A 14804-nucleotide genomic window follows, 5' to 3' on the forward strand; every position below is an offset into this window, starting at 1 on the left:
TTTGATACATGTGTAGTCTTCATGCTTTATTATTGAATAAGTATGTTTTCACTAATAATAAATGTACATTTCCTTAAAGCATGCATATTTGTCCATACCCATGTTGATTAGAATATTAAAAACTTAACCTTAATTAAAAATACATTTACAACTGATACAAATGTGTGATTAATCGCGAGTTAACTCATGACAATCATGCGATTAATCATGATTAAATATTTTAATCGATTGACAGCCCTATTATTTACACAACTTTACGGAGGCCGTCAAGGCAAAATAAATAAATTAATTAATTAAAAAAGGAAAAGAAATAGGAGAAAGGTAGTGTGCATGTGATACCTGTGACATTGTAAGCCATCTGCCCCTCCGTTTCCGTGTGGATTACTCCAATGCCGCTCTGATTGATGCGGTACTCCAGGATGATACCGTTCGGTTTGGCTGGAGTCACCCAGCTGATCATTAGAGCCCCGGGCCCCAGTGCGCTCACCATGGGAGCAGCGATTCCCTCTGGCTCCCCCTGGACAGTCACTGCCACAACCTGCACACACACCAAAAAGAATTACAGAGCAATTTGCCCTAATGGAGGCTTGGATATCCTGCTCTAATAGAATGTCACTAGTGGTTTCAACTCTTGTCTTTAGGAGTGGCAGACTATTAGGAAAGGGCCGCGAGAGGTGGTTAAGGTGTTTTTTTTCCGGCTACGTGTAGGCTGGCCCGGCGCTGGCCTGATGTGCTTGTGAGCCTGCAGAGTGTCCACAAAGATTAAATCAGGTTCCTCATTCCCACCGACAGAGCTGGCTGAGCAGGGTCCCGCTGAACGACAACAGGGTGCCCCGTGGTAATTGCTCCCCTTGTATTGGGTCGGACAATAATTGCAACTGTTTGGGCAATGCTTGCAGGTGTACAAGTTAATCCAGCTCCACTTAAAAACGATCGTGTGAGGGGGAAGAAGAAAGAAGTAGTGGATCATTGGTGGCCAATTGGTCTGCTGGGCAAGACCCCGGAGGTGTGTGGAAAGAAAAATGGACCTAACGTTGCTCTGGGAGGTTGTTTTTACTTTGCCTCCAGCAAATCTGTGTGGTTATTGATAATCGGATCCTAAATTAGACATAAAAAGAGAAGATAGACAGGTTAATTTGCTCTTTCATCAGCTGAGCTGCTGACAGCTATTACAAGGAGACAACAATTATGGCAGGAAGTAAACTGTTGCTCTGCTTCCATTAGCTTGCCATTAGAAATATCCTGTTTACTCTGCACTGGCAATATAACATGGGCACGAAAGGGGGAGTATGACTCCTGCGATACTTTACAAGTGTTTTGAAGCTCTTCAGGACAATGCTTGTAAATACTTGCGGTTAAGACTGTAAAGAGGAAGGACAATAGGAAAACACGGAGTGACTAAACTATACAGTATGTACACCAATATTTTTCACTTGAACAGTACCTTTTACAATTTTTTTAAGAAAGTGTCTCTTTAAACATATCAAAACACTGATTTGTTAAACTAACACTGAACCAGTATTACACTATTAAGTAAATGTTGCTGTGTCCACTTAGAGCAACTCTACCGACCCAACACAGCAATATTACCTCAATCAATGGCATTAGTTTAGGGTGGGACCAACCAATGGCAGGTTGTGTTCGGGAAAGACATTTGATACCACTAGTGACAATGAGATTAAAGGGTTAGTTCAATTCAAAATGAAAATTTCCTAATCATTTACTCACCCCACTCTCATCCGAGGTGTTCATGTCGGATTTTTAAAAAAGTTTTTTAAGGAAAACATTCCAGGAATTTTCTCCACATGATGGTTTTCAATTGCAACCAACGGGTTGAAGGTCCAAATCAGTGCAGTTTTGAAGGGCTTCAGAGGGCTCTGGACAATCCCAGCTGAGGAATAGGGTCTTATCTAGACAAACTATCAGCCATTTTCTTAAAAAAATTTATTTACACCTCAAATGCACAACTTTGTGTTGTTGTTCTTCTCGGTGTATGACGTAATCACATCCAAAAGGTCACGCATGATGTAGGTGGAAGTACTGACCCAGTGCTGAAAAACGAAAATTACTGAGATTACTGAAAAATCTCATGTCCTCCTCCAACTTTAAAATTGTGCAACATTACTGATTTACCTTTATTTTTGTAAAGACTGTTTGATTTAGTCTTTGCACGTTCCATTTAACAATGAGTCTGTACTTCCACGTACTCCATCTTTTGTACGTGACCTTTCCAATGTGATGGCGTCATACGTCATGCAAAAGCAGAACACAGAAGTCCCGCGTTTGAGATTAAAAAGTATATAAATGTTTCTTTTTTTGTGTGAAAAAGATAAAACCCTATTCCTCGGCTGGGATCGTGCAGTGCCCTCTGAAGCCCATTGAAACTGCACTTATTTGGACATTACACCCGTTGGTTACAATTGAAGAACATTATGTGGAGAAAAATCTATGAATGTTTTCCTCAAAAAACTTAATTTCTTTTCGACTGAAGAAAGAAAGACACAAACATCTTGGATGAGATGGGGATGAGTAAATGATCAAGAAATTTTCATTTTGAAGAGAATGAATCTTTGAAGGGTAGATTAGAGAATGATGAGAAATAGACACACTTTAGAGCTGTCCGTGCAGCCGGCAGCAGTACAGGCTCTGAGCTGGTACATGTACTCCCGAAAAGGTCGGATTCCACCCGCATCTGTGAAGCTACGATCGGTGCCACGGTAGCGTTCCTGTCCATCACGCAGGATCACATAGTGACTCATCTCACCTATCATAGTGCACAAAAACGCGTAAGGTCAAAAAATGGCTTCAACATTCATTCCACTCAGTGCAACTTTCAAATCACAACAGATTGGGTGGCAAGCCGTTGATTAGCACACAGAGTGAAGTCCTAATGAGCAATCAGCATGTTTCTTTACATATTAAGTGGCACAGAAGTTCCCTAAAATGAAGCTTGTTATTCTCACTTAGTGTTTATGCGCATGTGAATTTTGTTCTTCATAAATTATTCTGCCGAGCTATGCAGATTACGCTTAATAACAGGCAGGTCTTCAGAGGAGAGATGATAAAACAATCAGCTAGTTCCACTCTGTCTGAGTCATATCATTACAGCCTGAAGAAAAAGCCTTCCTTTACAGTTTGTTGGGGGAAATGTGAGTAAATCTTCTGAGAGTCACGACTTCAGGCGCGGATTACCCAAACTGATTCACTCCGTGATTAATCATTTACATAACTAAAACCTTCTACTGAATAAACATATGACAATATTACCATGAGAGCAAGAAACTGCATTACTAACTGTGGCATCTGGCAAAAAAAAAAAAAAAAAAAAAAAAAAATGATGTGATCTGATTTGACGAAAAAAAGTATTCATTCAAAAAGTTTGAAACTATAAAGACGTTACATTTCCAAGAGGTTTCCAGTCTCTACCTATCATTCCTGACTATGATATGTGCAATGTGCATTTTAGTTAGTTATTATACATTTACAAGCTAGGAGCAATAACTCTTAAAAATTAAGAACTAATATATCCTAAACAGTCCAAAACTTTTGATTTGTCCACTATATATACACATAAATAAATAAATTAGATATACCTGTATAAACATATATAACTGTGATATAAATTAGTAACTGGCTTTTATGTATAGACAATTAGATATTGAATGTGTAATTAATACAATTCACTTATGATATCTGTAAACAGATATTTACATTATATTGTAAATAAAATAAATATTATTAAAAAACTGGGACACCCGATTGGTATCATCAGGACCCTAAATCTTTACATTGCATTGTAAAATATACATTTGGTCACTGGATTGGTTTCACTTGGCTATAGAGGGATATAATATAAAATCCAACATCACCGTTTCAAAATAATTACCATTGGGTTTGTTTGGGGCTGACCATTCAAGCTGGATGATGTCATCACGCAGGCCCACATGGCTCCAGTGAGGAGGAGACACGTCCCAGGGAACGTCTTCTTTAGTTGTGACACGAGAGGAGGGGCTGAATCCACGGCCAAAGCTGTTCCAGGCACCAATTCTATACTCATAACTGGTGTAAGGGTCCAAATCAGTGTCTGAAATGACACACAAGAGAACACAGTCACACAAACACACCTATTTCTCAGAATTCCTCTGAAACCTCATTCTTGACAAAATCACAGGAGATTCTCTAAAGTGTCTCATTCTCCACACTAAAACAAGAATAAAGTTTTAAGAGTAGCCAGGGACACTTTACTGTAATGCTTTTTGTTATCAGAAACACAGCGGTTTGTCGTATACGTGTGTGAGTCATGGGTGTAAATCTCAGCCATGGGTTTCATCAGACTGGCGGAGGCACTTCTATGAGTGACAGGATTACGAAATACCCTTCTCAGAGGACAAGACAGTCTCACAATAAATTAACAAGAAGTTAACCAAGCAAAGTTATTTATTTACACAAAAAAACCCTTTTAAAATAATTGTATATAATTTTTGTGAAGCTCCCATGGCATGGATTTTTTATTATTATTTTATAATGTTTCCTGAGGTGTACTTAACCTGTACTGCGTTCGGCAACGTCAACCTTGACGGTACGTTTGTGAACTGAAGCAGGACAGGTGCTAAGGAAAATCTTCACGGGGAAGAGAACAATAATGGCGTTTACAGGATCACAGCCATATATATAGGTAGGGGGTGGGCTCCTTCTATGAGCTGTGATTAGTCCGTCCATCGGACAGACGTGGTGTAATTGATGCTTCCAAAGTCTATCACGCCTGGGGTAGTTCCCATATGTGAGATACCGAGCGATTGTTTGAAAGAGAACCGGGGTTACGCAAGTAACCTAACGTTTTTACATCAAAAAATTTCATAATTTAGAAATAAAAGGCATTTTTTCTATACTGATATAAACCCTCTGTCTTGAATGCTTTGTGTCAAGGGGCATGTCAACTGTGAACTTCAGTGAAAACACCCACTGTTGTGATTGGCTGAAATCTTTTCATTTGAAATGAGATTATGTGACGGAGGGCGTGTGGTTTAGTCAGGCGCGAGCAGCAGCACTCACTGCCAGTCCAGAGAGAGACGGAGAGCTGGAGAAAGATTGCTGAGAAAGTGTTATTGTACTGAGTTGTTGAGAGCACGAGTTTATTTTGTTTATATTTGAGAGCTCTGAATAAACACGAGTGAACTTTGCAATATTATTTCTCTCACAAAACGATTTTACCTCAACTAACAACAAACACGACATCGACATGAATACAATAAGAGCTTCTGTTGAGAAGATTAACAGCGTCATTCAAACTGTAGTTTGGGCAAGTGTGCACTGCAGATATACGTGTGATTGACAGATCCGGACATTATAAAGAGTGTTTATAATGTCCAGATGAAACAGATTTGTTTCATGCTACTAACAGAAACGATGTGAAGTCGATCGTTTTAGTCACTGGCTTGATTCACTGATGCATCAAGAAGGCCAGCGGTGGGCTGACAGAATTAAATGATTTAGAAAGAAAGTCTGTGTGAACTTGAATGATTAGCTACACATCAGAAATCACTGATCCCAGATCAGGCATTAATGAACACTGTTACTCACTGTTTGTCGAATCCATATGGTAAAGCCTGTGATGACATTGCGACTGATAAACTGAATCCATTCCCTACTAATTCTCTGGGCGGGCAAAGCAGAGGAAGGGGCGGTAACCTGTCCTGGTATGACGTCATTACAGGAGAATTCAAGATCAGCTCATCTGAGCTCTCATTTTCTCAAAGGCAGAGAAAGACAGCCAGAACTCGGTTTACACCGATCAAAATTTCTAGCCACTTAGGGATAATATTCAGGCAAGGGGAACTCATATTAATGTTGAAAAACCTTTTCGTTAAAACCTTTAAGTTAAATGATGTGCATTGCTTGTGCATTAAGCAGTATTTACTTTTTCTTTTGAAAATGAAAACAAATTAATAAATTAATTATATAATAATAATAAGCAGTAATAGTAATAATAGTAATAACTAATGAAAAAGGTTGATTTAAATTGAAAACATGAAACAAAATTTGCAACCCGTAATTCTGTAATACATTCTGTAAGGGTGAATTGAATGGATTGTATAAAGTGGACATTTCATACTAGAATGGAGCAAGTTGATTTTACAGGGGTTGGTGCTGTCAGAAAAAAAAAGTCTGGATGTAAAACAAACTTCTTTCTACTGAAATAACAATGATGCACAAGACACGTTGTTACAGTAGATTTAAATTGCCAATTTTAATTTCATGACGACTTTAAAATTCACAAAACCCCAAAAAGGCCTCAAGGGTGTTTGCTACATAAAGTTAGGAGGAAGTGGAATGGTTCATATTTGTGTGGCTGGCAAATCAACTCTTGGGCAGCATTTGTCCGAGAGCACTCAGTGTCATCTTTCTCTGGGGTGCGGGTATGGGGGCGTGAGAAACATCTGGAGGAGTGCAGGGCCACGACAGGTTTATACGCTTCTGCCCAGATGGTGGCACAGCGCTGACTAGAATCACTCTCCTCGTGCCAGCCAGCCCCCTCAACTCCTGCATTAGTCTTGATTAAACAGACGTAACTAACCAAATAAATAACACCTCAGATGAGGTTGAGCCAGAACGAGGGGCCAGCACTCCGCCTGAAAACATTAATAAGTGTGAGAGTCAAGGGGGCGCTCTAAACGCCTATCTTAAAGTTTTAATGATGAGTTTGAAATAGCAGGTGAGATTTATGACTCACGACAATTAATACACACTAAAGCATCTGTTCTTGTGAACACGTGAAATGCGCAGATGTTTACAGTGTGAGGAACATCCCCAAAATGGCGTCTTGTGTGTGTGTGCGCTATTCAGTTTGATGTCTTTACATAAAAGATGTTGGGCATATACTATTTCTTGTTTATTGAACACATTTGGCTTTCGTTTGGAGGTTGTTGTGTAAATTCACAGGGCTCTGGAAGAAATGTTACTAGTACTTTCTCTTCCCTGAGCCCAAAGAAGACTATAAAGTGGACCCCCTTCACCCCTTCCTCTTGATGATTACCCCTTTGAACCAGTTCAAGGAAACAAGCAAAATTTAAGAGTTAAGTTTAAACGCTTATTTTAAATTATCATTAAACGGTTAATAGCATTCTTTTATCTTTCTGTTTAGATTTAAAATTCAATTCAAGCTGGTATAAAGTATAGGCAAAAAAAATAAAAAAATAATAAACAGTATTTTTTCTAATTAAACCATTTTCTGACCGATAATGTTACATGAACAGAAACGTTAAAGTACTGATTCTGCTCGGAGTGAACAGACAGATTTTTTTCCTTCTTGTTTTTAAGCCCTGTCTGCTTATATATAAATTCATATTATTAAGGGATGCACACAGTCATAATTCCACATTTTAAAAATTTCAAAACAGAAGAAAGTATGCATGCATACATATAATTCGCTTATTTTATTAAGCAAATCTTGTGCATTTTTTTTCTCCTCAATTTTAGTCAATCTTGTGTTTTACAAGGATGAGTCCCGTATCCTTGAAAAATATGACTTAAACTTGTGAAACGGGGTAAATCACATTATAATTTTTTTTTCTTCTCCAAAACATGTTGGACATTATTGGCACCCTTTTATTTAATCATTTTTGCAAATTCCTTTCCCCTAGATAACAGCTCTAAGTCTTCACCTATAATGCCTGACAAGTTTGGAGAACACTTAACAAGATCTCCATACAAAATCTCTCGAGATCCTTCAGATTCCCAGCTCCATGTTGGCACTTCTTGTCTTCAGTTCACTTCCCTCATTTTATTTAGAGTTCAGGTTAGGGAACTGGGATGGTCATGGCCGAAGCTTCATTTTGTGCTCAGTGACACATTTTTTTATCTGTTGGTATTTGCTAAAATCCATTATACCATGTGCCTGAACAAGACGTCCAGGTCCTCCAGCAAAGAAATAGGCCCACAACATTAAAAAGAGGACAAGGAGTACTTTTTAGCCCTGTTTGCACCAAACACATCTGGTGGGTTTGCTCCCAAAAATCAATTTTTTTGGTCCCTTTTGAAGTTCCAGTTCTGTCTGACCACTGAATACGCTGGAGTTTGTTTCTGGATGAGCGAGGAGGTTTTTTCTTGAAACCCTCCCAAACAACATGTGGTGATGTAGGGACGTTTTTTTTTTTTTTTTTTTTTAAGGCTTTCTGACCCCAAGAATCAACTATCTCTGTGATTTTACATCTGTGATCCTTGTAGAGTGTTTTTTCCCCTCAAACTCTCCTCCTCACCCTATATTAGGATGATATAGACACACATCCTCTTCCAGGCAGATTTATAACATCTTTAGTTGATTGTAATTTCTTAATTATTGCCCTGGTGGTGGAAATGAGAATTGTCGATGCTTTAGCTATTTTCCTACAGCTACTCTGTATTTTGTGAAGCTCAACAATCTTTTTCTGCTCATCAGAACTATACTCTTTGGGTTTACTCATTGAGATGAATGATTAAGGCAATTTGTCCTCTGTGATTCCTTAAATTTTTACTTCTGTGGAACAAGACGTCATAGCTAGACAATTTCATTTTCCTAGTCGCCTTGGGGTGCATAGGAAACCCTACGGCGACTAGGAATTGTCAAGAAAAAGAAACAAAATAAATGAATAAATTGACGCTATGATGAGCATTTACTACTTTTACTAAATGCGGGTCAGGAAGCGGGTCGGGGACAATATTTTCTTTTTCTTTTTTGCGGTCCGAGTTCCAGGCAGGTTAGTTGAAAACGTTGGTCGGGTGCGAGTTGTTTATACATTGACCCTCGCATCACTGTCAGGTACAGTAGGTTTATTTAATGAGGTAAAAAAATTATAACAGAAATTGAATCATCAGATGTAAAAAATTAAATTATAGTCTTCCCTGTATGAATTTCATATAAAATGATTCATATTAAAGTGATTCAGTCAAAAGCGAGCAAGTGATTTTCAGATTATTTTATATTTTTTTTATTAAAGTATTAAATGGATGGCAACCATTTATTAGGCTGCTGTCTCTTTAAGAATGAATGCATGAATGAAATATAAAGAGAATTTTCTGTTTACTGTTTACGTTCACGTACGACATAACAGACAGTGTTTACGTGAATACTCCACACGGTATGCATCTTGACATAATTTTGAGTGTATATGAGCATGCAAGAGAACTGAATTCGGGATCTCATGCATCTGAGAGGCGGCATCTGTGTTGACAGACACAGCCAAAGCGCGAGCACCGCATCGAGTCCTTATTTTTCGGCTGATTGTGATTAATAACACTGTAACATGTCAATAACTTTAAGTTGTACTGCAAGGTAAAGAAGTGTAACGATATGAATTGGTAGAAGATAGAAAAGTGATTCACATGTGAATCGATTCCCCACACCCCTATCATTTCTATACTATTATAGTTTTAACAATAACAACACTGTTCCAATTTCAAATATTTTTTATACAAAAAAAGCATTAAAAATTACAACTATATAGAATGTTAATTTGACAAACATTGTTGACCTGTTTACCTATAAAACTGTATCGGTTTGCCACTCCACTGTATATCATCTCCTCTGAGGATGGGCAGAGCTGGCTCTGGGCAGCAGTAGAAGGAGCTTCCGTTGGGGGAGTGTCAGTAGCAGAGGGAGATGGAACGTGCGCGGGGAACAGCTCGCCTGGTACCCATGTGCAAATGGACTGCGCCGGGTTAAAATCACACAAGCCGCAGAAAGCTCCTGCGGCCGCCGACACAGGACACACCGTACTAGGGCGGCATTTCTCCTAAAGGACACATACACACACACTCTCATTAGTGACAACAGTCATCAGACAACTGTTGTGTGTCAAAGTACCCCTGCCAGCGGGTGTGTATGGAGTCCTCTGTCTCAATAAATAGCATGGATGCCCCTTAATGACATAATTACAAGTTAATGACCGCCATCCCAGTTTTCTTTTCTTGGTCTCTTTCTTTTCCTCACGAGCTCAAGCTGGGTGCACGATGAGCTTGTGTTACAGCGAGCAAATCTGATTAATGAAGTGTGACTGTGAGTGCCTACTTCCTGAGGAGAGGAGCAGATACATCACTGCTTTGTGCCTCATTTTTCCAACCTCCACTTTAGACCATGGCAGCTTGAGTTTAAAATTCAACTACTTTACTAATACACCTATCCAGAAACGCTCTTTAACAGCTAATTCATCAGTGCTAAATCTATCCGCTAATTATAGTTTGCTGATAGTTTGATCCACATTTGCATCATAGTTTGATAGTTAAGATATCCATGACCAGGGGATGTATTACAGAAACTTTCTATCTTCGGTCTTATCTTAAGATATGATAAGTTAATTTATGATTTTTCACAATTTCGTATAACAGAAGCAAATCTTAACTTGATTTAGGATTCTTATCCTATTTTAAAAAAATCTTATCTGTAGTTAGGAAATCTTAAACTGCTCCATCGATCAGGTTCGGTAATCACCTGTCAGGTCTGTTCCCAAGCAACCAACAACACGCAAAATGCTTCTGGGGTCAACCTAAATCAAAATGGAGAAACAATGGCGTGCTTTTAATTTCAATGCGGCAGAGATTGAAATTTTGATAAGCGCCGTTGAAAAGTTAAAGCCTGTTTTATAAATCGCCTTTTGCACAAAAAAAAAAAAAAATGATGAAGAATGATCGGTAATGCTCTGTTGGTATCTGAAATGTTGGTCATAATTCGTCAAATAACTGCAAAATCGTGTAGTGGGATTATTTTATCATTAAAGCACAGCACATCCTCTGGGTCCTCCAAAAGTCTCTCTATTATCAAACGTCGCTGATCTATGTCTTGTATAATTAATAAATGTAGCACTCTCTCGAAAAACGCTTTTCAGTTTTACCATTGGATTTCAAAAAGTTTTGAAGATAGGACACCAGCGGGGTTGTCCTAAAGTTAGACAGCTTTTAGGATTTTTTGTCGAGTTAGAATGCTTCTGTAATACCGTTTCCTGTCCATAGTTAAGATAAGATTATGTACTTAAGAAATGTCATTCTGTAATAGCTTTTGTCTTAAATGAGGTCCAAACTAAAATTGCCATGGTTACCAAACAGATAAGATAGGATTCTAGAGTTAGGATATTTCTGTAATATGCCCCCAGAACTATATATTTTGCTTTATGTTACATTATAAGTACCTACTATTTTTGATATATAGGAATTCAGATTTTCTGTCTTCTGTCCTCATTTAACCTTAAATTACATATTAAGTTTTAAATGTACACAAATTGCAAATACATCATTAGAAATGTGTAATTCCAAATATATTATAAAATTAGTGCTGTCAAATTATTAATTGTGATTAATCGCAACTAACATAAAAGGTTGTGTTAACATAATATGTGTAGGGTGAATTCAGGCTGATTGGGACATTTTTTGGCAAAAAGAGTCCCAATCACCCTGATTTCACCCTATATACACACACACACACACACACACACACACACACACACACACACACACACACACACACACACACACACACACACACACACACACACACACACACACACACACACACACACACACACACACACACACAGGTCCTTCTAAAAAATTAGCATATGTGATAAAAGTTCATTATTTTCCATAATTTAAAGATAAAAATTAAACTTTTATATACTTTAGATTCATTGCACACCAACTGAACAGATATATATAGATATATATATAGATAAGAAGATACTTTATCTATATATATATATATATATATATATATATATATATATATATATATAGATAAGAAGATACTTTATAAAGAGCCACGAACGCTGTGATAAGTGAGCTGATCGATAGGAATTAAGTTTGTGAAATCTAATTACATGGAAATGCATGAATTATATCTGTTTATTAAAATATATGGTTAACTAACTACAAGGGAAGAAGGTGTCTCATATGAGATTCCAAGTCACAGTTCATCACTTAGCACAGCTTTCATGGCTCAACTCATCAAGACTTTTTTCCAAAATGGCTGCTGTCTGTAAACGCATAATGGACTATACTTTATAAAGTATCTTATTATTAAATTGTTTGTACACTTACAAAGTTCTCAATGCTTCGGTTTGCATGTAGGGACCCTCAATTTAATTTGACTTATTCTATGCCCCATAGACAAGCGTTATAAGCTAATCTGTTTTTAGAGATAAAACTCTTTACATTCGATTTTCATGAAAACGCATCCCAGAGAACAATCTACTCAGTAACCTTCTGTTAATTACCCCAGGTTAATTTTTCACTGGAGTAGTCCTTTAAGTAGGTCAAAAAAGCACTCCAAAGTTCAACTAACTGCATTTCATAGCAATTTAAACTACATTGTTATTTAATTGCAATTACCACACAATTAAGTGTCTGAAAACATTACATTCAGTTCAAACTTCAAGGGATAATTCACCCACAAATGAAAATGCTGTCATTAATAACTCGTTTGTCGTTTACTTAAGACTTTTGTTCATCTTTGGAACGCAAATGAAGATCTTTTTGATGAAATCATAAAAAATGAATGAATCTCTCAGAAAATTTGGACTAAACCACTCAATTCATATGGATTAGTTTTCCGATCTATTTATGAACTTTTCGAAGCGTCAAAGTTACAATTGCATAGGCTGTCTATAGAGGGGTCAGAAAGCTCTCGGATTTCATCAAATAGATCTTCATTTGTGATCTAAATAAACAGTACATTTCCATATAAAACTTTATAAAAGCCTGCTAAAGTGTACTATTTTTTTCACAAGGGCTGACATCAATGTTTTTATATAAACATGCCCCTATAAATCACTTAAAAGCTGCAGTATGGACCAAATGTTTAGTCTAAGGTCTCTCCATAATCTGTTTTGGCAAATTTTGTTGCCTTAATCTGAGTTTGAGAAACTGGCGTGACACTACAGAACAGCTTGAAGGCAAAGTCTCCACTAAGTCTTCATCCTGAAGAACTATTGCTGAAAGAACATACAGTGAATATGTCACTCTGAGTGAAAGTGTAAATTACCGGGATGAGGATGCTGGCCGGGGCTCTGTCAGCACACACAGATGTGAGCGGATTGAAGCCCACTCCATTACAACACTCCTCCTCCTGATCAATCACCTCTGACCAGCAGCACTTCAGCGATGCCGTCCTGTTCTCCACCACGTGGACTTTGGCTTCGCCGCTGGGACCTGTGCAGCACCAGGAAGTGGATGTGTTGATGTAGTGCTCTCCACAGCAGCTGAATCCTATGTAAAACAAATTTACACACATGGAAGATGTTGAAACAAATGAAGGCTTTTCACACCTGAATTAGTTAACCATGGTTTATTGTAAAACCAACGTACACAGTTATCTTATCTTCACGTTTCATACTGCTCATAGTTTCCCGGGATTAACAATTAATCCTGGGTATTCATAAACCGATGTTTCACACTGTACATTCCTAAACTTCCTAAGAGTTATTATTCGTATTTGCATATTTGCGGCGTCAAGTGGCGGACAGTAACATAGTATTTTTACTTTGTTACTGTCCTTAAGTAAATTTTTTAAGTATTTGTATCAGTGATTTTGGAAAGTTTCACCTCACTTCTGTCACTACATTCCAATAATATTATACTTTTTACTCTACAACATTTAATAAAAATATGCGGTTCCTTGTTATTTTGAACTGAAGAAATTGTCACCCACTCGATTCGTGAATTAACTTATTCTTTTAAACGCACCTGTAAAAGATGTTTGCAAATCACACTGAATGATTCACTTTTGAACTGGACAGATCTGTTTCTGTCTGTTCTCGAGTCAACTCACTGATTCAAAAGATCCGGTCGGAGAGAGTCTCCAGTTTCATTCAAAATGAGGGTGTCCAGTCCAGACATGCTACACCAAGACATAAATATGACTGCAGTCAGCAATTTTTTTTTTTACCCATGAATATAGCATCCAACATGTAGCCATTACAGCTCATTGAATATTTCCAGGCAATGTCAAAGAGCTGCATGTGCTGACATGTAAAAGATGCAGACGGCCGTGCTGCATGAGGAATCAGCTTCACCTGGCAATGTGGCCACTGTCTCCTCCCATCAGCCATCAGCGCTCAGCACCCACATCTGCATCCTCTCCTATTACCTCTAAAAGCATCACCGCGTTCTCAGAGTCCTGACTGAACATACACACAAACAGCTGTGTTCGAGGGAGGTGAAAATACTTACTGCATGTCACGGCCGCTCAATAGTTTAGGGTAGGTAACGTTACGTATTTTGTTTAAATAAATGCATATTTTTATTAAGCAAGGATGTATTAAAGGATTAATTAACTTCAAAATGAAAATTTCCTGATATTTTACTCACCCCCATTTTATCCAAGGTGTTCATGTCTTTCTTTGAGGTAGTTTTTTTTTGAGGAAAACATTTCAGGATTTTTCTCCACATAATGGATGGCAACCGAGGTCCAAATCAATGCAGTTTCAAAAGACTTCGAAAGGCTTCAAAGGGCTCTGTCTTATCTAGTGAAATGATCATTTAAAAAAAAAACACAAAAACATATGTATATACTTTTTAACCTAAATTGCTCACCTTGCGCTGCTTTGCAACACACCACGGATTGCGTAATCACGTCAGAAAGGTCACGCTAGACCAAGCTGCAGTAAATCCAGTGTATAGCGTTATTTCTGGCAGGTCACATTAGTCAAGCTCGCATCAGCTGACTTTCAGCTGATTATGTCTACCTATAGGAATACGATGCCAATCACAGCATGCAAATATAAGGTCCTTTAGTACTGTCAGCTGCTATCGTGTTTCTCCGGATCTAATTACCCTCCTCCATC

The 14804-nt window shown here is 38.0% G+C and overlaps 1 protein-coding gene across 1 annotated transcript in view; it reads right to left on the reverse strand.

The window, feature by feature from the left end:
- ush2a (Usher syndrome 2A (autosomal recessive, mild)) overlaps positions 1-14804 on the reverse strand; it is a 274001-nt gene that overhangs the window by 56130 nt on the left and 203067 nt on the right. Inside the window, exons 51-55 of the mRNA XM_067455206.1 lie at positions 13004-13227; positions 9515-9767; positions 3887-4084; positions 2610-2764; positions 340-538 (exon numbers count right to left, since the gene is read on the reverse strand). Of these exons, the coding sequence (XP_067311307.1) occupies positions 340-538; positions 2610-2764; positions 3887-4084; positions 9515-9767; positions 13004-13227 (1029 nt within the window). The remainder of the gene's footprint in view (positions 1-339; positions 539-2609; positions 2765-3886; positions 4085-9514; positions 9768-13003; positions 13228-14804) is intronic.

This window comes from Pseudorasbora parva, chromosome 10 (genome assembly GCF_024679245.1).
Source record: "Pseudorasbora parva isolate DD20220531a chromosome 10, ASM2467924v1, whole genome shotgun sequence".
Taxonomy (NCBI): Eukaryota; Metazoa; Chordata; class Actinopteri; order Cypriniformes; family Gobionidae; genus Pseudorasbora; species Pseudorasbora parva.